At 57.2% G+C, this 23854-nt stretch overlaps 8 protein-coding genes across 8 annotated transcripts; 4 read left to right on the forward strand and 4 right to left on the reverse strand.

Moving 5' to 3' along the window:
• On the reverse strand, nucleotides 1-1767 carry E0L32_001491 (uncharacterized protein; the record flags this gene model as incomplete). Its single annotated transcript, XM_031135575.1, has 1 exon — nucleotides 1-1767. One exon carries the CDS (start codon nucleotides 1765-1767, stop codon nucleotides 1-3), a length of 1767 nt encoding a protein of 588 aa, XP_030990742.1.
• Nucleotides 1768-2974: 1207 nt separating this feature from the next.
• Nucleotides 2975-3580, forward strand: E0L32_001492 (uncharacterized protein; the record flags this gene model as incomplete). Its single annotated transcript, XM_031135576.1, has 1 exon — nucleotides 2975-3580. The coding sequence occupies one exon, from the start codon at nucleotides 2975-2977 to the stop codon at nucleotides 3578-3580; it is 606 nt and encodes a 201-aa protein (XP_030990743.1).
• A 945-nt stretch (nucleotides 3581-4525) lies between these two features.
• E0L32_001493 (uncharacterized protein) lies at nucleotides 4526-6120 on the reverse strand (the record flags this gene model as incomplete). Its single annotated transcript, XM_031135579.1, has 2 exons — nucleotides 4526-5767; nucleotides 5911-6120. 2 exons carry the CDS (start codon nucleotides 6118-6120, stop codon nucleotides 4526-4528), a joined length of 1452 nt encoding a protein of 483 aa, XP_030990744.1.
• Nucleotides 6121-7655: 1535 nt separating this feature from the next.
• E0L32_001494 (uncharacterized protein) lies at nucleotides 7656-8265 on the reverse strand (the record flags this gene model as incomplete). The annotated part of the gene is made up of 2 exons (XM_031135580.1): nucleotides 7656-8174; nucleotides 8227-8265. 2 exons carry the CDS (start codon nucleotides 8263-8265, stop codon nucleotides 7656-7658), a joined length of 558 nt encoding a protein of 185 aa, XP_030990745.1.
• Nucleotides 8266-8889: 624 nt separating this feature from the next.
• Nucleotides 8890-10496, forward strand: E0L32_001495 (uncharacterized protein; the record flags this gene model as incomplete). The annotated part of the gene is made up of 3 exons (XM_031135581.1): nucleotides 8890-9557; nucleotides 9617-10304; nucleotides 10374-10496. The coding sequence occupies 3 exons, from the start codon at nucleotides 8890-8892 to the stop codon at nucleotides 10494-10496; spliced, it is 1479 nt and encodes a 492-aa protein (XP_030990746.1).
• Nucleotides 10497-11397: 901 nt separating this feature from the next.
• On the reverse strand, nucleotides 11398-13914 carry E0L32_001496 (uncharacterized protein; the record flags this gene model as incomplete). Its single annotated transcript, XM_031135582.1, has 3 exons — nucleotides 11398-12651; nucleotides 12710-13414; nucleotides 13507-13914. 3 exons carry the CDS (start codon nucleotides 13912-13914, stop codon nucleotides 11398-11400), a joined length of 2367 nt encoding a protein of 788 aa, XP_030990747.1.
• A 2291-nt stretch (nucleotides 13915-16205) lies between these two features.
• Nucleotides 16206-17310, forward strand: E0L32_001497 (uncharacterized protein; the record flags this gene model as incomplete). Its single annotated transcript, XM_031135583.1, has 3 exons — nucleotides 16206-16443; nucleotides 16523-16578; nucleotides 16639-17310. The coding sequence occupies 3 exons, from the start codon at nucleotides 16206-16208 to the stop codon at nucleotides 17308-17310; spliced, it is 966 nt and encodes a 321-aa protein (XP_030990748.1).
• A 4003-nt stretch (nucleotides 17311-21313) lies between these two features.
• On the forward strand, nucleotides 21314-23393 carry E0L32_001498 (uncharacterized protein; the record flags this gene model as incomplete). Its single annotated transcript, XM_031135584.1, has 2 exons — nucleotides 21314-22785; nucleotides 22862-23393. 2 exons carry the CDS (start codon nucleotides 21314-21316, stop codon nucleotides 23391-23393), a joined length of 2004 nt encoding a protein of 667 aa, XP_030990749.1.
• Nucleotides 23394-23854: the final 461 nt, after the last annotated feature.

The following is a 23854-nucleotide window of genomic DNA, read 5'->3' on the forward strand; positions in this document are numbered from 1 at the left end:
CTAGTGATTGGGCCTATTGTCGGTGTGAGTGTGAGGAAGCTCGTAGACAGGGTTCGCGGGAGCTTCGTGCGTCCCGTTGGACGACGACCCATCCATCTCGTGGACCGGCGCGCTTCGCCCATCCAACTCGCCAGCGCCCCCGTTCGGGGTGTAATACTCGTGCATCGGTCCTCCCGCCGACACCATCGGAGCCGATCCCCTCGGGGGCAGTGCCGGCGCCACCTTGCGGCTCCCCCTCTTCCGGCGCCAGATGCAGAACCCGATCAGCGCCACCACAGCCACGGCGGCGATCACAACGCCGGCGATTCCTCCGGGCGACAGTCCGGAGCTGCCCCCAGTGCCCATCGAGTTCCCGTTCAGCATCAGGACCTCCCACTTGCCGTTCCACGACCTCGCAAACTCGCTCGGCGGCTTGGCCAGGAACGACGCCGCGCCGTGGCCCGCGTTGATCGGCCGCGTCACGCTCTGGAACAGGTTCGGCCCGGGCGCCTGGGCCAGGTACGTCGCGTTGGCGTCGAAGTCGACGGCCACAAAGGCCGACTGCAGGAAGGCCCGGCCGAGCTGCCAGAAGCCCAGGGTGTCGCCGTCGTACGGCTTGCAGGGGAAGTAGGGCGTCGGCGCGTCGACGAGGGGCCTCTCGAGCGTCAGGTTCAGCAGCGCGAAGGGCACCTTGATCGTGACGTTCTGCGCGTCCTTGTCCGACACGACGAGGCCCAGGTACGCCGGCGACTTGACGATGCGCCCGTACTGCGGGTCGCCCGTGTTCCAGAGGTACAGCTGCAGCCGCTCGTCCCACGTCACGGGCAGGTGCTTGGCGGCCTCGCGGCAGGTGCTGGCGGGCAGGTACATGTAGGGGTCCGCGGCGTTGAGCGTCACGAGCGACGCGCCCGCCGCGCCGCCGAGCTGCTTGACGAGCTCGACGGCGCGCGGGGCCCCGTCGTTGCCCGCGTACACGCTGCCCGGGACGCTGCCGTTGTCGGACCACGGCGAGCCGCCGACCTCGACGCCGAGGGTGACGTCGACGAGGAAGGCGGTGTGCAGGCCGGCCTGCATGCGCAGCGTGGCGACGGGCGCGATGACGCGGTTGTCCTCGTAGCCGCCCAGGAGCAGGGAGCCCGGCAGGCTGTGCGCCACGCTGCCGAGGTGCATGCTGAAGGACTGCGAGGGGATGCTGCCCCGCGACTGGAGCTGCTTGAGGATCGAGTCGTGGGCGCCGCTCTTGTCGCCGGGGCCGGCCCTGGTGTCCGGGCCGAGGCCGAGGATGCCGACAGACGGGGTGTACGTCGCGCCCTGGGCGGCCGGGACCGTCCACTTGGTCGCGGCGGCGACGCTGGCGTTGACCTTGCTGGAGGAGTCGCCCGTCTTGCCGGTGAGGGTGACCTGGTCGAAGAAGCCCTTGGCCTCGAAGGTGCTGTTCATGAACGCGTCGGACCACCACGAGTCGCTCTGCCCCAGCGAGGTCCTCGTGCCCACTGCTGATTTCGAGTCCTTGGTCGTGTAGTTGCCCGGGGCCACGCCGTCCAGGACCTGGACCAGGTAAGAACCGCTCGGCCAGAAGGGCGCGAACACGCCGTTTGCGCTGGCTGAGCTGCTGCCGATCTGGACGAGGGCTGCCTGCCATGGCCCGTCTGGCCCGTAGGTCGCGGGCACCGAGTCCGAGTTCGTCAGTCTGTCGGTGGAAAAGGGGATCTGGAGGGGGCCTGCTCCGAGGGCGTGCTGGACCGCGAAAACGGCGCCAGCCGCGATGGTCGCCTTGTGAGAACGCATTGTCATCGACGGCAGTGACCTCCTTCGTCGTTGACCATTAGAAGGCTACCAGGACGCCTCAAGGATGGGCGGTCTTGGGTTTTATCAGGACTCATCTTGCGGTCGGTCCCGATACCCCGGACGATCTGTGCTAAGTTAAGTTTAATTAGTCTCTGCTGTGCCCCTGAGCACCGCCTGCCGCTAGGTATGAAACGTCCCGGGGGTGGCACTGACATCCATCGACTCGGGCGCGTTTATTAGCCTCACCATAAAGGCTGAGCAGTGGGGATGGGTAGGGGTAATGAAGAGGCGCCATTGATCAGCCAGAATCCTTCGCAAGGACCCCAGCAGCTTGTTACCTAGCAGAAGCTCGGACCTTTGCCACAAGCTACAAGAGCGAGCTATGAGCTCGATGGTCCTGATGTAATTTGCAAGGTCAAGCTTGGTTGATCACAACTAGAGCTTACGTGAGATTCCGGAATAACAAACATGAAGAACCATATCAAGGAGATCGACAGGAACTTTTTCTTTCTTATCCCTTATTGTCTTTATGCCTCTATTTCTCTCCCTTGATCTTTTTCTGCTTCATTTCTCTTCTCTTTCCTGTATTTTGCAAACACCCATATTTCCGTGCCTCTTTCACGGTTTCTTCTTTCCCTCCATTTCCCTTGTTACCTATTGTCTTGTCTCATAGAATGCAGGGGTTGCGCAGGTCAAGGCTAATCTAGAGAAAGCATTACTTGTTACGACAGAATCAACAAGCAATTCACTCACAGTCGAGTGTGTATCTAGCAACAACAATCTCCATATCCGCGCAGATTGAGAATATCATCAGACCATATGTGTATGCAAAATCGGCATCCTTGGCATGTGTCAACTACAGGCCAGGCCAAGAGCAGACAAGATAATTCGAAGCCAGAGTTTACTCAATCGCTGGTGGATGAGCCCACATCACCACTTTTCCCCAGTTATGATTGGGGACTGACTCGTCATTGGGCTGGCCGAAATGCTTGGTGGACAAAAATATTGACAACCCGGTCCACCTCACCGCATCATAATGAAAACCCTGAACATCACCCGCTGCTTTTGTGGTTCTCCCAGGCCAGGATCATTGTACGTGCCGCCAGGTGTTCTCATCGCATACGGAGATCCCTCGCGATGCCTTCTCTCTCCCATCACCGCACCGGCCTCGCCCCCCTGTCGCGCATGATACAAAACGACCGAGACCATGCCCGCCGACTTTGAAAAGCAGAGCTACTGGCAGAAGCGCTTCGCCCGGGAGACGGCCTTTGAGTGGCTCGTCTCCTCCGCGACGTTCCTGAGCCTCCTCGACCCCCTGCTCTCCCAGTTTGCAGAACCCTCCGAGATCCGCGTCCTGCACCTCGGCGGCGGGACGAGCGACCTGCACTGCCACCTCCGCCTCCGGGGCTTCGAGGACGTGACCAACGTGGACTACGAACCGCTGGCCGCCGAGCGCGGGCGCGCCCTCGAGCAGCGCCAGTTCGGCGACGTGCGCATGAGCTACCTGACCGGCGACGCGACGCAGCTCGACCTGCGGGACGACTCGGCCAGGTTCGACCTCGTGATCGACAAGAGCGCCGCCGACGCCATCTCGTGCGGCGGCGAGAGCATGGTCGTGCGCATGGCGCTCGGCGTCAAGCGGTACCTGGCCGAGGGCGGCGTCTGGGTGTCGTTGAGCTACTCCGGCTCGCGGTTCGACATCGTCGAGTTTCCGCTCCGGGTAGAAGAGTTGGGACGGATCCCGATGCCGAAGCGTTTGGAGTCGGAACCGGATCTATTTTACCACTGCTATCTGTTGAGGAGGAAAGGCTGAGGTGAATGTGGTTGGGTTGAGGCATGTCATTAGCGATTTGGAAATGCAGCGCCTTTTTGGATTCCCATATAGCGTTTGTCTTGTTCCACGGCGTTTAGTACTCTTCAACTCGGTTGGAATCACTTGTTACATACAGCTTCTGACATGTGGATGCTAGATAGCCTACCCTAATCATGTACGTTGGAACAGTTTAACCCAGCAACTCACAGCTTTATCAATCGTCCGGAATATCAGCTCTTCTCGCCATATTAACATCATGTCCGACACGACGAGGCAGAGTTAAAACTTCCCTATGGCAACCGTCTGAGCATGCTAGGTGATTACGAATCGTTTGATTGGGGTTTCATACCATGTCATCTTATGTTGAATGGTACTGACGGCCGAGGTATGGCGCGAGCCGCAGATACGAGACATAGCTAAGAGGCGGCAAAGGAGAAAAAGAAGGATGCCCGTTGCGGCACTATCCCAAGACTTATGTATGACGAGAAGGATTCAGATTTCCAGCAACAATAGGCCAAATGGTCTTGTACTCACAAGGGCTAGTGATGCCAAGTCATGAACATTAACAGTTCCTCTATCCTTCCTCTTCTTTTCACGAAAGACAGGCCACCCTACTCCATTAATATGAAAAATCTCCCAGTTGCCATGGTCCAGTTCGGTATATTCACGGAAGAGTGATACGAACTTCAACGTAACATAGTGCAATGTAGGCATCTGATTTATGTCGTGACTGGTATGTCCGGTATATATAGATCTTAAAAAACAAACATCCAACACGCGAACCCAAAACAATCAAAGTCTTTTCTTGAATCATAAAGACCCGTCGTGCCAAAAGCCACCACTCCACTAAAGACCGTTGACGCCACCTGCAAATCTTGGCCGCCCACCCATTTTCATGACCGTCCGTGTAGAGGAAGAAAACGAAAAAGAACATGTCACCGCGCATCACGACGGCGTGCGCTGCCGCTTCACCAGCACCGACCTGCTCGCCGCCTGCGAAGGCGAGAAGCCCGACCTGTCGGCCATGGCCCTGTCGTACTCGAACCCCCACGTCCTGTCCAGGTCGGCCATCAGGCTCCGCCACAGCCTGCCCTGCTCCCCGGGGCGGTTCGCGAGGCGCGCCTGCACGAGCCAGGACCGGATGGCCCTGAAGTCGCGGCGCGTGCGGCGCTGCATCCACCAGACGCGCTTGAAGCGGCACATGAGGCCGAGCCAGTAGCCAAACACCCACAGGGCGACGGGGTCGCGGTCGAAGAGGCACTGGCGGAAGGCGGGCGTCAGGGTGCCGACGAACTGCCAGTAGCGCAGCATGTTGATGCGCGAGGGCTCGAGCAGGCGCAGCTCGGCCATGACGCGGATGGGCTCGCGGAAGTTGACGTCGGCGAAGCTGGCGTTGGGGTCGCTCGTCGGGCTGCTGACCTCGGTGTTGAGCCGCGCCGCCGCGATCCAGTGCTCGGGCACCCGGTCCAGCGCGTGGCCCTCGCCCGTCAGGGTCCGCCTCGAGTCGTCCGAGTTGCGGAACAGGGGCGCCAGGAAGCTCCTCTCGCGCCACTTTGCCGTGGCGGCGAGGAGCGGGGAGAGGCCCTGCTGCACCGCGAGCCAGCCGAGGCGGTCGGGCCTGCTGCTGAAGACCCACGACTTGTCGATGTCGGGCTCCTTGCTGAAGTCCGGGTCCTCGTCGAAGGGCAGGACCATGGACAGGGTGTTCATCAGCATCGCCGTGAGGAGCAGCGAGTCTGTGCCCATCTGCCCGTGGACGTCGAACGGCGTGTCGAGCGCGGCCTGGTAGTCGCGCACTGCGAGCGTCACCTGGTACTGCTCTGCCACGCGGTAGTCCTTGTGGCCGGGGGCTTGGTGGCGGAGGTGGCTGGCGGAGATGGCCAGCAGGGTGCTGCGGAGATGCGGGTATCTCAGGGCCAGGGGGACGAATGACCCGGTGTGGCTCGGCATGTCGAAGATGCCGAACCAGTTGTTGCGGTAGTGGAGGAGGAGCTCATCAGACGAGGTGCCGACTTCGGGGCCGGTGACCGGGACGATAGCCGTGCCCAGGGACATCCTCGGGTCACCGGCGGCTTCCTCTTCGATCTTTGTCACTATGGGCGTGGGCGGTGAGGTGCCATCGTGAGGGTAGACGCACGTCCTGCGATTCCGCTGGCATCGGAGGCAGATTGGGAACGTCTCGTCGCACTTTGGTGAGCCGAGCTTCAATTAGCCTCTTTCGCAGGGTGCAGACGCTCGAACAAGGGTGAAACGACTAAGACGGAAGAAAGACAAGAGTGGAAAGGTAAAAAGCAGAGCTGAGAGCCGATAGAGGGAGGCAGTTAACCCACCTTGACCCTCTTCTGTTTGCAGGCGATGCAGCCGTTCTTGGTCTTTCTATGGGGCTTGCGTCTCTTGTACTCCCGGATCTGCGGGTTCGCGTCGTTCAGGGAGATGACCTGAAACCGGGGCTCCGACGGCTGGGGCCGGGAGGCGGGAGAGGGAGAGGAAGGAGCAGCAGCAGCGAGCGGCCGGGACGCGGAGGGCGGTGCAGCGGCCATGAAGCTCGATGAAGCGGGGAACCGGGCGCCGGCCCTCGGGGCGCCACTGGCTCCCATTTGCTCTCGGCGGCAGCTGCACTTTCGCTCAGCTCAGCTCAGCCCCAGACGAGAAGCACGAATGAGGAATGACGCGAATCGGACTGGCGCGACCCATGGGCGAACCGTGCTGGCGGTATTGGGGTTGGGCAGGTCTCTGGGCGACTGTCCTTTTAGCCCTCTTCCCGAAGAGGAATACGAGGAGGGGAGAAAAGTTGCAATTTGCTGCTGTGCGCGCCCGGGCCGACCCTGTGTGCGGGGAGAAATGGACTGATGTTGTCAGGGATCTGGCTGGTGCAGCAGCACTGAGGTCAGGGCTTGCCCGTTTACTCGATCCGCACTAGCGTCTCGACTCTTGCAGGACTCACTTTTCTCCTCCATCTGACTCGCCGAGCCTCGCATTTGCATCGGCTGGTGTTGTGCTCGAGAGCCATGGTGCTAACGCATGTCCAAGAAACAGCTCAGTATAATTTCAACGGGATGATTTAGAATGTATAGTGCCGCCTTGACATACCTTGGACTCGTTCATTCACCATCAATGTCCACGAACCAAACCTCGCCCATGCAATTCTTCTAGGTCAGATCTCCCGGCATAGCAGACGAGCGGTCTCTCTTCTTGAAACCGTTGAACTTGTATTGCCTATAAACTCATAATGAACTCGGCATTGCCGTCAACAAAAGCAATAGCAGTACTGGTAACACTACCGGCTGCCTCGCCCAGGAAAGCAACAAAAGAATAGCAAGGAAGGATACCTTCTAATACCACCGAGAAGCATGAACTCAAACGCAATATAGCAACATCTGTAGAATAGTAAATCAGTCTTGAAACAGTCCCGCATGCATGCACATGAGTAAGCCCTTCCTCTGACCCTCAACTGCACCCATATCCTTCTGTCAACAAACAGTATCTCCCATCCTGGCTATCACAGGGGTAGCTTGTTTCTTCGTCTGAGCTGGTTGCACAGCGGAAGTGGCATTTTTCGCGGATGCTCCTGCGCATCCTTGTTTCGCGCTGCGACTTTCCATTTGTGGCTCATCTTGCCAGCACTGTTTTGAAAGGTGAGCCTTTCTCCCTCGCCTCGATTCCAAAATCTTTTTTTCACCGAGCTTTTGTCAATACATCTGCCGTATAACTGCCATCTGTGAAAGCGGTCATAGTCGCCCCAGCCCAAGCCGACCTGGGCCGGCCGTGACCATTCAGGAATGTGAGCAGCTGAGGTTGCGGTCCGTAGATCCGCCCCTGAAGTTGTCCCCGAGATAAGACGAGGTGAGAAGGAAAGGGTCTCGTTGGCATGGTCGTTGCCTCCAAATAGCTCGCCCGGGGTCCACGTTGATGAACTTCCTTGAGGGATGAGAAGCTTCGCCTCCCTCTCAAAAATGTAAGCAGTGTCCCTCCACGGTTGATCAGTAGAATCAACATCTCTGGCCTCCTTTGTTATGCGACGATCCCAGTCATAACGATTCGGATCCTGCGGCCTCTCAGGATGATGCCAAAGCTCCTAGCCTTGGCTCATCATATCTGCAGATTTAGCCGTATCGAGAGAAGCAAGACTCATTTCCATTCCTTGAATCTGACCGTCACCCAACATTCTTGAGCTTTTGATCTCGTCCGGAAGTGTGGTTGCGTCTGACGCTCTCTGAACGATGAGAATAGGCTGATCCTCCTCTTCATTTGGCTCGCCTGGCATCGGATATTGACGAGGTACGAAGCTTTCTCGATCTTCGGCGATTTGGAAGTGGTGAACGCATCCCTTTTCCTCGTAAATTTTCTCTTTCTGTTCATAAGCCTCGAAAAAACTCTGTTTGTACATGGCAGGATCGCGGGGAGTGTAAATCCACTCAGGGCGGAAGCTGCTCTTTCCCGATTTGTTCCTTGGGTCAGTCCGGCCATGCGTAGCGGAGGCCGATGTTGATGCCATAGTGTACTGGATACCAATATCGTCTGGGGGAATCCTGGGAACAGTAATATCCCCTCTCGGGATCTCAGAATCACTCTCCTTCACGAACGCCGACGAGAACTAAGTTCGGGTTAGACTTGCCACTGCAAACACGAAAATTAAATAAACATACGTAGAGGGCACCAGTTGGTATTTGTACTTCATTTGCCATGATGCGGATCCGTCTGTGGACATGAAGTAGATGCTTGAACGATGCTAGATCACTTTTGAATGAGCGAAATAAAGTTTCGGAGCCGATGAAGCTTTGAGAAGAATCTGAGAGAGATCTGATGTCCCTATAGATATAGGAGGAGATTGTTGACGGTGTGGAATAGAAGTTAACACGGCTACACTCTCCTGATAAGAAACTTTGCTGGCAGCTTGCGAATAGGCAGCAGCAGGAATTTGGACGAGAGTGGTGGAAAGGAGAGGAGGTACCTTATTTTAGGTACTTAGTACATAATAAGACTGGCAGATCTACCTACCTCTTAGAAGCTGAATGTGGCAGGTACATCGGCAGCCTTCTCGACTAGTGGCAACTTCCCCTTTTTCGAAGCACAGGCCTGCCTTCTTCCACCCAGTCTTCCAATTCCACTTCTCCCTCACCTTCACACGAAAATGCACGGTGGTTCTAGCAACTAAGCTTCTGATCCATATTGAATCCTACTTTCACGTCTTGTCTTGCCACGGTTGATAATACCGCCTCCATTTGGACTTCCCAATACTTTGCCTGGGGCAACAGCTCTGGATCCTCTTCCGCAAGCGTCGATCATTGTCTTCACATGCCGCAGTCAAGATGAGCCCCTACCAGACACACCCCGTAGAAATACACCATCTCAAGCATGCAACCCCGGACTATCTCCAAGCGGCACTCACGGTTGTGCAGAACGTGCACAAATTCAAAGGGAAAGCGGACATTCTCGTCTTCCTTCCCGGAGAGAACGAGATAGAAACGCTCTGTTCTCAACTGCGACGGGCCAAGCTCGATCTAGAGGTCTTGCCACTGTACTCACTGATGGCCTCAAAGGAGCAGAAGCGGGTTTTCCAGCCGTCATCGAAGCGGAGGTGTATCGTGACCACGACCATGGCCGAAAACTTTACCACGGTCGACAAGGAGACTCGCTGGATCTCCAATGTCAAATATGTGGTTGACTCGGGCCTTCGCAGGCTCAGTTACCAAAATCCGAGAACAAGGATGGACATGCTCCTGCTGACACCAGTATCCAAACAGCAAGCACAGCAGCGAGCAAAGCGCGCTGGCGCGTTTGGGCCCGGAGAGTGCTACCGACTATACACCAAGAAATGCTACAAAGAACTCGCCGAGGACGCACTGCCAGACATGCTCAGGCTTGACATCACGGATGAGATACTGTATCTTAAAAACGAAGAGGGATCTGTGGATCTAACCGAATACGGAGCCGGTCCAGAGAACGTTCTTCGTGCTCTCGGGGATCTCAATGACTGGTACGTCATCATGAGTTGTCGAGAAAGATTAAAAAAATGCCTTCAGCTGACTCTCGTAGGGGATACCTCGATGACCAAGGTGATATTACCAGATTGGGGCGTGACGCCGCTTCTCAAGAGTTCCCGGTGCATCCAGTCTGGTACAGGGTCCTCCTCGAGGCGGCAAAGTGCGACTGCTCAGTGGAGATGGTGTCCATCGCCGCCCTCCTGAGCACACGCAGGACCGTTTTCCTCCGCCCATATGCGCACAGGCATGTCGCGGACTTGGCGCGCCAGCAGTTCGGGCACGCGCTCAGCGACCACATGAGCCTGCTGAACGCCTTCTACGCCTACTGCGGCCTGCTCAAGGAGGTCGAGGCCGGTCTCGACGTCGACGTTGAGGAGTGGTGTACGGATCACTTCCTGAGCCACGCAGCGCTGGAGGACGCCCTGGAGATCGAGGGCAAAATCCGGGACTTCCTGCGCGAGCACCGCCTGATCAAGGCTATATCCACGCCCTTCCGGTCTCCGCAGTACGACACCAACATCAGGAAGGCGCTCGCACGGGGCTTCTGCACCCAGACGGCATTTCACGAGGCTGGTGATGTCTACCGCACGGTCCACCGCGGCGATCACGCCCTGCTTAGTCGAACCAGCGCCCTGTTGGACAAGAACCACCAGTGGGTTGTCTATCACCGGTTTCACCTTGTGGCCCACTGCCGCCAGTACCTCGAGGTCGTCACGGCCATTAAGCCGGAGTGGTTGGTCGTAGGTCCACCCTTGTTCAGAATTTGACCATATGCCAAAAGGTGACTAATATCCCGTCGGTGATCATAGGACCTACCGTGTTTCCAAGACGAGCGTTGGGCACGACCAAGAGACGGTTCTGGAGATGCAATTCAGGCCGTAGCAAAAGCCTCCATTGACGAGGCTCGAGAGAGGATGCAGCAGTCTGATTGACGAGAAGGGAATCCCAAAACTGGCATGGCTGCCCTATCTCTCAGATTTATGAGTGCGTGAAGAACACCAGGGATGATATACAGAGCGTTGTGCTGTCGGGGAAAAAAAAGCAGCATCTCGACGGTGCTCCCGGAAATCATCTTCAACACTTCCATGTCAAGTCACCACAATGCAATGTTTTAATAAATGCCATCCCATTCCATACAACGAATGCCTTTGTCTCCCTGACTCTATGATAAGCAATTCTAATAGCCTCTCTTCCCTGTGGGAAGAGGATGTAATGTGTGTTGTGTAAGAAAACAAGAAAGGGATTAACAATAACCAGAAAAAACGGTTATTGACATGACAAATGTGTGTTATGCCGCCGACGCCGAAAAAAAACAGAGTGATTCCCCTTTATACAAATGTTTTGCGCTTGGAAAAACAACCCATGATGATGATGATGATGTCGTCCTCGTCCTGACTTTGTCAGCCCTCCTCCACGGCCCCAGACACCTCCGTCCTTCCCGTCGTTCGTGATTATATACATGCCGGACAAAGAAAAAAAAAATAAACGACAAAAATACACATTATATGATCTCCTCGGGACTCTAGGCCTCGCGAGCCCAGAGTCCTCTTCCAAGTCCCCCACTCGTAGTTTGGGCCCCAATTGATTGTCGGGCGACGATCGTGTCAAGGGTCGGGCCAGTGCTGTTCCCCAAATAGGAAATCTCACGGAACCTGCCTCCGTGACCCACCCCACTCTCATTCATCCTTCATCCTTCATCTGACCAGTTGATCCTCCCAGGACGGAGAGTCAAGAATTTCTCCGACGGAGAAGTGTCGAAAAATCAAAACCTGCTTTCCTGTCCTTTCCTTTCGTCATCTTTCTCAATTTTCCTCGCCCTTCATCTCCTCATCCCTAAAAGATAAAGGAAACGACAAAGATCAGGATCGTATACGCCGTCGCAAACGTGTACTCAAACTCGAACCACGCCGCCTGGCCCGCAAAGGCAATCTTCTTGCTCTTGCGCGTCGGGTGCGCCACGTGCGTCTTGGAGTCGCGGTCCAGCAGCTGCTCGCGCTCGGGCACGTCGGGCGGGTCGATGGCGTACGAGATGGGCGTCCAGAGCGAGCTGACGATGAACAGGAAGGTCAGCGGCGGCCAGAAGGCGTGCGTGAGGAGGCACGTGATGATGTTGCGGGCGCCCGTCTGCGTGAAGAAGCAGCGGTACGACGTGATGACGACGGCCACGAGCGTCAGGTAGACAAAGGCCAGGTGGAAGCTGGCCATGCAGTTGACGAGGATGGCCCAGAGGCGACGCAGCATGTTCTTGCGGCGCACGGCGTCGCGCTCGTTAAGCTTCGAGTCGAGCGAGCCCGTGGGCTTGAAGGCCTGGGCCTGGCCGCCGAGCCACTTGGGCAGGATGAAGGCGCGCACGATGCAGAGGGCGATGTAGGGAGACATCCAGAGCTGGTAGCGGGAGCCGCGCTGGCCGGTGTGGTAGCCAGCGGGGATGAAGAGGGCGAACTCGCACAGGCGGTTGGCCATCGTGGCGGCGAAGCAGGCCCAGATGAGCCAGCGGAGCTGGTCGTCGTTGGCGTAGGCGACGAGGGGCTTGCCCATGACCAGGATGATGGGGATGGCGAACAGGGAGATGGTCAGGAGCAGGGTGTACAGACTGAGCGACGCGTACAGGAAACCCGAGAAGCGCTGCGCGAAAGTCATCTGGCGGACCTTGTCGCCCCACAGGCAGAAGTTGAGCTTGAAGGCCGTGTCGACGGTGCCGATGGCCCAGCGGGTGCGCTGCTTCAAGTGGCTGGCGTAGTCGTCAGGAACGGTGCCGAACTGGAGGGGCTCGTGGATGTAGGCCGTCTTCCAGCCCTTGCCAAGCATCATGGTCGAGGTCGCGACATCCTCAGCCAGAGAACCGAGTGGGAAGTTGCCTATCTCGTCGAGGGCCTCACGGCGGACGACGTATCCGGAACCAGTGCACCAAGCGACTCCGAGAGCATCCTTGATGGGCTCAATGACGTGGACAAAGAAGTCCAGACTCTGGGCCAGGGGATCGGACGGCGGGGTGTTGTAGAAGAGCTGGGGAGGGCAGGCGAGCGCCATTTTGGGGTCGGCCATGAGATGGGGGAGAACGGCACGGAGCCAGTCCTTCTCGGGAATCTGCCTGCCGTTAGTGGACCGACACGTTTACGAGATCACGAGAACAGTCCGAACTCACCATGTCAGCATCCAGAGCGGCCATGTACTGGCCGGCTCCACCCGGGAGAAGATGCGTCTGCTCCAGACCATAGTTGAGGTTGCCGGCCTTGAAATGGTGGGGCTGGCCGGGGATCTTGGTGCGTGCGAGGTAGTACAGGTTGTGGTACATGGATACCGAGAGGTTGTTGACGGCCTCCTCCAGAGACTTGGACTTGGCATCGTCGAGAAGCAGGACGCGGAACCGATCGCGCGGGTAGTCAATGTCACAGGCGGCGCGGACGGTGTCGAGGATAACGTCGTCGTCCTCGCCGCAGCAGGTGATGAAGACGTCGACGGTGGGCACGTCATAACCGGTCAGGCGAAGCTTGGCTCTCCTCCTCTTCTTGAGCGCCCACATGGTCCAGAAGTTGTGCATCATCGAGGGGATGGCCACGGCGATCTCCACGGCGATGAAGATCCAAGCGGCGGCATACGTGGTGCCGTACGTTGCTTGCGCCGAGATAACGCAAAAGATACGGAGCCCGAGGTACAGGAGGTACAGCGCCATGTTGAAGAAGGTCAGGAAGGGGGTGAATTTGAAGAAGTTCCGCCTCCAGCCCTTCCAGATGTCGGCATCGTCGCGGTCGTGTAACCTGGCAATGGTGCCGGGCTTGACCCAATCCTTGTCCAGCATCGGCGCCGGCCCATTGGGAAGGAGCCCCGCCAAGCTGAGATGGCTCTGGTTCTATTGCATCTGTCAGCCAATTTCACTCTTGTCACGCCGGGAATTCCCAAGCTGAGCTCCTTCGGCCAGCGTTGGCAGCCGTGAATTCTCACCATTGGCGTCTGCGGCCTCGAATCAAAGTTTGGCCTCGAGTCGAACGACGACGAGTTGGTGTGCATGAACGGCGCCCCGGGCCGGGGGCTCCTCAGCTGGGGCGGCGTGCTCGGGCGGGAGTCGTAGCCATACTCGCCTAGGTACAGCTGCGAATTGGGCCGTGAGGCCACGGGCGAGGGCCATCCCGGGGAGCCGTAGTCGTCTGAGGGCACCCGGTGAGGCCTGGAGGGCGACATGAGCTCCTGGGGACTTCTTCTCCTATAGCTGGAGCTGGTATCGCTGTCGGGATGCTGATACGGGTTATGATGAGGGCTGTTGGGCTGGTCATATTGGTAGTAATGTTGCGGCGGGCGCGGAAGGACGTCGATCTCGACCATCTCGCCATATTCCTCCTGCTGCCCCTTCATCTTGGCGGCGTGGGTGGAATGGTCCACGATACGATCCGGGTGCGGTCCCTTCAGTGAGCGAGAAGAGCGAGCGAAAGAGTCTACAGACGGTGATAAGATTCCGTGGGATGGAATAAAAAAAAGGTGGTGCTGATCCAAAAGTTTGTTGCTGGTTGGATAGGAAAACGAATGTCTATGGTGAGCGAGCGAGAGGCGACACGGAGTGACTAACAAGAAACAACGTTGATCAGAAAAACAAACAGGCCGAGTTTTGTTCGATGGGGAAGGAAAGATAGGCAGGGAATTAGATGATGTCTGTCTATCGAGAAAAAGCAGGAGCCTCCAACCAGATCCATCCACTCCGTGCTGGGGCCTTACGGGACTACGGGGGGGGCCACTTCGAGCACACAGTAAGTACTCCGTACTCTGATTTCGTAATAAAGCAAGGTACCAACAGACCAACAGACCACCGAGGTCTCCAGATGCATCACACTAATAAAAGCAGAGCGACGGCCTATCCTAGCCGCCGATGGGGGACGACGACTGGAGCACGCACTTGGGGTGGAGGGGGGTGTGAACAAGCCAGAGATCAGAGATGGGTCCCCGACATTTTCACACCCAGGCTGAGCCCCCCAAAAGCAAGATGGACCTCCTCCGTTCGAGCCGACGGGGCATTCTGGCAGGGGAGTGTGTGACGTGATAGCTCACACAAAAGTCATGACTGACGGTGCCATTCTTGCTGAGCTGGGTACCTACGGGAGCACAGAGCGCAGGCCGAGGAGAATGACAAAGAGGGGGCAGGTCATGACAAGCGAAGTAACGTTATCGGCAGTCAGAGGGTGTGCCGTTAGAGAAGCCTCATGTTGGTCTTGCTCTGTTCTCTGTTCCTGCAGCAAGTCCTTCTCGAAAGAAGAAGAAAAAACAGCCCAATGCAAACTCAAGGGCCAAGGCAGGGTTGGGCTCGCACTGCTCGCACCCAGAGTGACAGGCCAGGTTTTCCTGCAGCTGGATCCCCAGTTGCTTAGCGCCATCGCATGGAGCTCAAAGGACGCTCGCTCAATGGGCATCGAATTGGGGCCGGTGACAGGCCCGCCAGCAAATCTCGCATTGGGAGAGGGAGAGGGAGAAGGGGGCCAGCCAGCCATTCTGGTGATTGGGCAGGGCAGAAAAGCTTGAAAGGCGAAGCAAAAAGGGTGTGTGGCCAACACGAGCGAGCACATGCAAACGCATGCCGAACTGCAGGCAGGGTACCTGGCTTCCATGCTGGCAGCACACCACATGCAGTTGACGCAGATTGAGTCGCAAAAACTGATAATCCCGTCACTGAATCAGCACATGCACAAGCGAGCAGCACTGAGCCTACCAGTCCTGCACAAAAACCGCAAACTGATCTCCCAGGTTTCCGTTGGCATGCTGGGCTCGTCTCTCTGCCCTTTCTCAGCTGCCGTCGTCGGATGTCTCGCCTTTTTTTCAGCACTGGGCGGGTCCCTGTGTCCATAAAAAGCAACGCTAGTGCCGAGTCTATCACGAACCCGGTCTGCCGGTGTCTCTGGCCTTGCCTTCAAGGTTGCTTGGTGGGTGTGTGTGCAGAGGTGGGCGAACCCTCGCCCAGGGTGGAATTCCCCCTGTCGGCCGCGTATCGTGGCGGGCAGTCCGTCGCCTGAGAATACCTAGCGAAACGGTTCAAGGTTGCCACATTCCGCCCAGAGGCTCCAAACTAAAGTAAGTCAGGGGTGCGGTCCGACTCTGACCTACGGAGTAGTAGGAAGACGCCTCTTTTTTTGCATACGGAGTACCTAGGCAGTAAGAGGTAAGACTAGGTAGGTTACCTACTCGAGGCACTCAATCAGTCACCTCAGTGCACGTAGGTAGGCTACCTCACCTGCAGATACGGTCTTGTCAGGGCGCAGCCGACAGGTAGGTAGTTACGTACTCTTTCCTGTGTGGGTATCATTCTTGGTACCAGCGTCCAGGCGCTGGCAGGTCAAAAATTACAGTGGCCTGCGCCAAAGCGAGCCTGAGGGTGTGTCCATCATTTGGGAGGAGGGGGGTGGGTGTGTTATCTGCACTCTTTTTTTCTGCTGTAGCCCATGCTCGCTCTTGACCCTATCGAGCCAACTACCGATTGTGCACTGTGATGCCATCTCTGCCAGAAAAGACATCTCGAGCTCGCCACGATTGATTTGATCATATCAGCACGCTCTGCCTGCTCTGGTGTCGCGCGCACACGAAGCTCTGATTCCAGAGGTGTTTTCACCACCCGTCCTCTCGCTTGCTTGTGTCGTTCGTTCCCCAATCCCAAGCCATCCGCCATGGGAGCTCTCAACTTCCGATGGCTTGTCAACGTCGGGCTGCTGGCACTGCCCATCGCCATCACGTTGGGAGTCTTGTTCGGCATTCAGTCACATAGAGAAGCGACCGGACAGCCACCCATATTCACGCCCGAGCCCTCAGGCCGCCCCAAGCTGGACAACAATGGCATCACGGTCGAGAACAACTGCATGAAGGCCTTCGGTATCGAACCGCCCGCCAAGGGCCAGAAGTACATATGTGAGTGTGCCATTCGGCAGCGCGCCGATATGCCTGCGTTGCGGTCGTCAGTCGAGATAGTGGTGCTAATCGTTTGTAGTAAACCCCAACCAGTGGGGTGTCGTAGACGGCGAGGGAGGCACTCTATGCTTGAATGTTAGTGTGGCACCTGGTCGCGAATGGCTTCATCTGGCAGAATACTGACGGCCATCGCAGGTTACAAGCAACAACAATGGAACGTATGCTACCAACACCACGGCGCCCCCGTTCTACGTGTCCTGGCAATTCCCCCAGCGGACAACGAGCCAGCCTGTGCACGCCTTCCCCAACATCAAGGTCGATGGCGGCGTCTTCCCCGCCAGCCTCAACACGCTCAAGGCGATCAACGTCGATATGGAGTGGACTTACGGCGTGGGCAACGGCTCAGTGACAACAACCGATCAGGCGTCACTGACGCAGATCTCGCTCAATTCCAACGTCGCCATCGATATGTTCTTGGACAAGGACAAGACGGTCGCGGAGGACAGTGCCAAAGCTAACTTCGAGGTCATGGTCTGGTTCGCGACGTTTGGCACGTCGGCGAAACCCCTTGGTTTTGGAAAAGGAATTGTCGCGACGAGGGTGCTCGACGGGGCGACGTTCAATCTCTACGTCGACCAGAACGAGCAGAAGCAATGGGTCTTGACCTGGGTCGCCTCCGCCGTGACCGAGAAGTTCCACGGCGACATCTCGCCTCTGCTGGAGGACTTGCTGACCATGGGCAAGGCCAACTTCCCCAGCAGCAGTGATTATCTGGGATATCTGAGTTTGGGAACCGAGACTTTCTACGCCGACGCGCCCGTCACGTTCTCCGTGCCCAGCCTATCCATCGATGTCAGATCTTCATAGCGGCTTTGTCTTCTTTTCTTAGGCATTCTTCTTTCCTTCTGGGTAATCAGGTATATCGCATAGAAAGGGTCATGATAGATACGACACACACATCGAACATTCAGAGTAATTACAGAGCATGTACAATTACGGAGTCTGGTACATTTTCCACAGCAAGCCATTGCATCATCAGAGGGCCGCGAAATTAGAGGTCGTACGTAGCTCATGTTCCGGGACAAATAACTACTGCCGCGCGCCTCCTGGAGCACAATGTGCTTGATGGGATGCGTGACACGCCTACCAACTACCTAGGAGCTCATCTCCATCAGTGAAGGAGGTACATGCATGACCTCGCACACTGGCCTACACAGACACCCCACGGCAGTAAGCAGGTACCTCCAAGCTGCCTTCCAGCGCAGCCGAGGAGGATTCCATGGATCCATGGATGCTGCGCAAAGTACCTCCCCTCCCCTACAGCCCGTATTAACAGTGCTAAAGGCCTCCAGGGCTGCGAGTGCACACCCCCCACCACGCCATGACAGACTTGTACCTGAGCGAGGAACGGATCAGCCCACCACCAGAGACACCTGGTCGCTAAATTGACCCCCTCCCCTCCACTTCCCCCCACCTAGTGCCAAGCAACACGAGCTACCATTCCTGGAAGTTTTTTTTATGGCCGCCATTCGACTTTTTATCTCGTCCAGCCTTTCCAGTCAACTTGGCAGAGATGAAAAGCGGACTGCGCGAGACCTGAGCGTCCGTCTCTCTTCACTGCCACAGCCCCTCTTTATTCGGGCAATCTGCGGATATCTCGATCTGATCAGAGAAGAGGCATGGCTCTTATGGGGCTCTTTCTCATCACCCGAGACCGTGATCTCCCCCCTTTCGCCTGGGTGACGTCAAAAGCCCACTTGCACATTGCTCGAGACGGTCTGCCCTCGACCCTCGCTGAAGTTTTGCTCCGCGCTGGAGGGGCCGTGGAATTGATGACGCGGACGATTCCAGTCCAGCGTTTTGGAACCAACATTGAACTCCAGTACGGAGTAGGTACAGCCGACGAGAGCTTGAGCCCGCCAGATATTTTTACAGCTAGCCTGGCCGGCTCTCACGAGCTCGAATCCCCCTGGCCGTGTCGTCTCCTTCGTGTTGGGGGTCTGCGGTTGTCCAGCACGCGACTGACATGGGTGCTTTCGCAGAGCAACTGATAGTGCCCTGATCACCGTCAGCTCCTCTGCATGGGCCAATCGCGACCCCTGCCCCCAGCGGCACGAGGCTTCCCAAGCTTCTGACTGAGCGCGCGGCCAAGCTTCACAGTGCTTACGAAAGCCCGCTCGCTGACCAGGGTAGGTAGGGGACCCTGGCGCAAGGGTGTTGTCGTACGGAGATGGGCGATCAGTGGTGCCTACCGGGCACCACTCCCCGACAAGTACCGTACCACACCCTCCAGAGCGCAGATGCAACTGTGACCCATGGGAAGCCGGTGCTTAGCTCACCACACCCCCTACCCTTGGCCAGCCCAGATTTGCTGCACAGATACGAGAGAACCAGGATTCTACCTACGTCTCATGCGCCAGAGCGTCGTATTCGATGTACCCTGACAATCCGGGCAGCGCGCGAACCTTACCGGTATTGACTTCCACCCAGTCCCGTACCAGGCCTCAGCAAACACCGGGCGCGCAAAGTCCCCGAACAGACAACAGCGCCCCTTGCCTACCGCGCGCGGGGGCGCTCTAGAGTAGCAGCACAGATTCAATACGAAAAGATGCTCCACACTCACAGGGAAACCCCATCACTGTGAGATGTTATCTCCGGGCGCAAGGAGTGATAAGCGGGCGACCAACGACACGCAGGTTTTTCTTCCTTCGATTTCGCCGAAATTGGCCATTCATGCTCATTCTGGCCCCAATCTTGAAACAGTAGCTTTGTCTTTCCTCTCCGCTCGACTCTCTCAGAAGAAAGAATGAGCAAGTGGGAAAAGAAAAAGAAAATTCTAGCTGCACGTCGCCACTAGTCAGGGGCGGACCAGCCGGCGGCGGGTCGCGTCGTGCATCCGCCGTCGCTCGACGCCGGCCTGATTGGACTCGATCGTTTTAGGGCTTGCTTAAGAGGCTTCAGTGGGCATACCTCACTGGACATTCAAGCTGAGAGGAGATTGGAACACTCCATCCGCAGTGGCCGAGAGGGTGACCTGAGATACCCAAGTGGAGGGCGAACTGGGTTCATCCAGCGCTCTTTTGACCTTTGTATCCAGTATGGATCGGCCATCGACTTACTGTCCAAAAACTCTGAGTCGATGGCGTCTCCCGCTCTGTGCCAATGAGATTGGACAGATGCATAAACAGCCTCTGGAGAGGGGGTGTGTACCGATGATGCACATCTGTTGGCTGTGCGACAACGCCAAAAGCTTATCGACTCTCTCCCCTTCCCTTGACACTGAGTAGGCTCGTAGGCAAAGTACAGTCGGCCGAGTGTCAGCAGCATTGAGGCGCCAGCTGAACAAATATCGAAGGAGGTGTTTGTAATAGGCGACAAGAGGCGCTGCATGGCATTAGCTGTCATGCCTTCAGCTTGTCACCCCTGAGGGCCATATATTCGGGGCATCCGTCCCTGTCCCTGGTCGCACGCGCGTGGGCAATATGTTCTGATTTTGTGCCTGGATTTGCAGCCAATCACGATGACAGAACCGACAAGTTTGCTTGCGAACTCGTGGTCACACAATCGCGATGTTGCACGAACGAAGCTCCTCTTCCACAGCACCATGCATGATATCGAGTCTGTTAACCAGTGACGACAGTCTACTCCTTGGGCCACAGTATCTTCGGGATGAACCTCAAACCTTATGCAAACGGCACCGAATAACCGGGCTGCAGTTCACCCCCTTTGGAAGGTCGAGTCATTGGCTAACAAGCCTAGAGCACTTGTGAAAGCCACACCTTCTCGTGCATTCAAGCCACGGGCTTTCTTCTGAAAAGGGTTCCATTGTTCACTCTCAGAAATGCGGCGTCGCAGCCCGGACGATGCCCACGAGGCTGGTAGGCTTGAGGCTGCAGCTGGCAATGCCGACCACCTACCATCCTCGCCCGTTCTCCGGGACTGCCCTCGTTGAGCTCGCTTCAGATGCATGCATATGCGGACCGAAACGGGAATACTAGTCTCGTCTCTCCCATTCTTTCCTGCTTTATCTGCTGCAGGTCTTGCTTGACCTTACGACAATCGATGCAAGCCGCCCTTTAACGTTACGGCCAGAGTCAGTTCTCTCCCGGGCTGAAACACATGTCTCACCTGGGTACCCCACGGGGAGAGAGCTTCGGTGAGAACAAGCGAGTTGTGATGATGTATGGCTTGTGATGGACACATAGTCAAGGTCGACAGAGGCTTGGAAATGCATGAATCGAACGCTTTGGGTGGCGTCGATGTGTCCTTTTGCAACTGGAGAGCGTACGTCAGTGAAGCCTTTTTGGCGAGCAAGTTCCTCGCAACCTGCTATCGTGCGGGAGTCGTGATAGGCGGTTCAAAGAGGTGGCTGGTCACACCTGACTAAGACTGCATGCATGTTTGTTTCAATACGCAGATTCATGCCATTTTCGATACACCCGCACCCTGCTCTCGCTGTACCACCTGTAACTCTCGAAGTTGACTTTCTAGGCTCCGTGAGCAGGAGAGCGGATAGACCGTTTTCTTCGTACAGTGCCACCAAGATTGCTAGATGGTATTTTGGCGAGAGAATCCTGAGATATGTCACTAGAATCAATTCATTACCCCAATCCGAATTGATATGAAATTAGTTAACTTATCAGGTGTAGCTGTTGAAGACGGCGATATTGCTGAACAGTTCCAGGATGGGATTACATATCAAGTGGGGGTCGCTTCCTCCACATCCTTATCGCGTTATCTTATCGATAGGTCACAGAAAATTTGTTTCAATGGCTGCTGCGAAAGGCCTGGGCCGTAGTGGCATTCTCGCCAGTCTGGACGCCTGCGACTTGAAAGCTCTGCAGCAGTTCAAACGCAAACCGCAGTCGCCATGGGTCAAGGACGCCGCATGAAGAAGAAGCAGGGTCTCCCTGACACCCTGTCTGAGGAGCACTTTGCCAAGCTCAAGAGGAAGGCAGGCCTGCCCGTCGATGATGTGCCCGCCAAGGCACCCCAGGCGAAGAAGCGCAAGACCTCCAAGAAACCCGAGCCGGTCCCAAAGACCAATGGCAAGGACAAGACCAAGGCGAAGAAGCCGCAGCCGGGCTCTGACGAGGAGACGGAGGACGACTCGGACCTGGACCTGCCTGCCGACGAGTTCTCCGACCTCGATAGCGACGAGAAGCTGGGCGACGACTTCCTCGGCTCCGATGACGATTCCGTGTTCGACTCTGATCAGGAGGTGGAGGGCAAGAAGGGCCAGTTCGTCTTCTCGGACGATGAGGACGACTCGGACCGGGAAGAGAAGCTGACGGCCGCCAACATTGAGGGTCTGTCGAGGAAGCTCGACAAGCAGCTCGAGGACGAAGCCGCCGCCGCCGAGGCCGAGCTGCAAGAGGCGGCGCTGCAGACCAACATTGTCGGCGACACGCTGGACGTGCTGGAGGACGAGGATGACGAGCTGGCGGCCAAGGGCCAGTCCCTGCTCGCCCCGGACGTGCAGCTGCTGCGCCAGCGGATAACAGACACGATACGGGTGCTGGACGACTTTGCAAAACTGGCAGAGCCCGGGCGGTCAAGGGTCGACTATACGAACCAGCTGCTGAAGGACATCTGCGCGTACTACGGCTACAGCGCCTTCCTCGCGGAGAAGCTGTTCAATCTCTTCAGCCCGCGCGAGGCGTTTGCCTTCTTCGAGGCCAACGAGACGCCCCGCCCCGTCGTCATCCGCACCAACTCGCTCCGGACGCACAGGAGAGACCTCGCCCAGGCGCTCATCAACCGCGGCGTCACCCTCGAGCCCGTCGGCAAGTGGAGCAAGGTCGGCCTGCAGATCTTCGAGTCCACGGTGCCCCTCGGCGCCACGCCCGAGTACCTCGCCGGCCACTACATGATCCAGGCCGCCGCCTCCTTCCTGCCCGTCATGGCCCTGTCGCCGCAGCCAGAGGAGCGCGTGCTGGATATGGCGTCCGCTCCCGGCGGAAAGACGACGCACTGCGCGGCGCTCATGAAGAACACGGGCGTCATCTTCGCCAACGACTCCAACAAGGCCCGTGCCAAGGGTCTCATCGGCAACATCCACCGCCTGGGCGCCCGCAACGTCGTCGTGTGCAACTACGACGGCCGCGAGTTCCCCAAGGTCATCGGCGGCTTCGACCGGGTGCTGCTCGACGCGCCCTGCTCGGGCACGGGCGTCATCGCCAAGGACCCCAGCGTCAAGACCAACAAGGACGAGAAGGACTTTATGATGCTGCCCCACCTGCAGAAGCAGCTGCTGCTCGCTGCTATCGACTCGGTCAACCACGCCAGCAAGACTGGTGGTTATCTCGTCTACTCTACTTGCAGTGTCACTGTCGAGGAGAAGTAAGTTGTCACCCCCCCTCCCCCATCATCATACACTCTTCAGCCAAAAGCATGACGCTAACGGTCTAATCAACAGCGAGGGTGTCGTCGCCTACGCGCTGTCGCGCCGGCCCAACGTCAAGCTCGTCGAGACGGGCCTGCCCTTCGGCAAGGAAGGGTTCACGAGCTACATGGGCAAGAAGTTCGACCCCAGCATCAAGCTCACGCGGCGGTTCTACCCGCACGCGCACAACATCGACGGCTTCTTCGTCGCCAAGTTCAAAAAGGTCGGCCCGACGCCGGCCAACGCCGTCATGGCGTCGTCGTCCTCCTCCTCCAAGGACGGCACCGGGAAGCGCGCCGTCGACGAGGAGGTCATTGACAAGACGCCCATCTCGACCGACGGCGAGGACGGGGCGGCCGCCACGAGCGGCGACGACTTTGGCGGGTTTGACGACGGCGAGGACAAGGAGTACATGGAGCGGGCGCGGAGGAACGCCATGCGCAGGAGGGGTCTGGATCCTCACGCGCTCGACCGGCCGAACGGCAAGGAGAAGGAGGCGGGGAAGAAGAAGAAGGGTGCCGGTAGTGGTGAGGGTAGCTCCAAGAAGAGCAAGGGGAAGAAATGAAGAGGCTGGAGGTGTTGCTGTGTCTGGTGGGATTCCGGTTTTGGTTCCTTTGAGGCATCCATACCCCAGTCAAAAGTTCTTGTGGCGACGGCATTGTATCGGCGTAGTATTTCATTCTATCCTGGGACTACAATACTGAGAAGAGATTTCGTATACCCTCATATTCGGGCTTTGATCTTTCTGGTTCCTAGTGGTTTTGCCGAGGAGGCAGGATCGCTGATGTTGTTGGAGACGTAATAGAACCGTTGTGCAAGATGGGATATCGACGGCTGGAGACACCGTCGACCGTGGAAAAGGATGCTGTTTATTACAAGGACCCAGACTTCTTGACAGCCTCACCAGTGCAAATGTTGTCGCACACATCAAACCTACCTAGACACCCGCCAACGCGGACGAACGTATCGCTGGTGTCTCTTATCCGGAAAAGGCTACCGCGGTGTGGATCCCGCGAAAGCCTCAAC

Source organism: Thyridium curvatum, assembly GCF_004353045.1.
Source record: "Thyridium curvatum strain D216 chromosome Unknown NODE_6_length_784332_cov_80.453264, whole genome shotgun sequence".
NCBI lineage: Eukaryota > Fungi > Ascomycota > Sordariomycetes > Thyridiales > Thyridiaceae > Thyridium > Thyridium curvatum.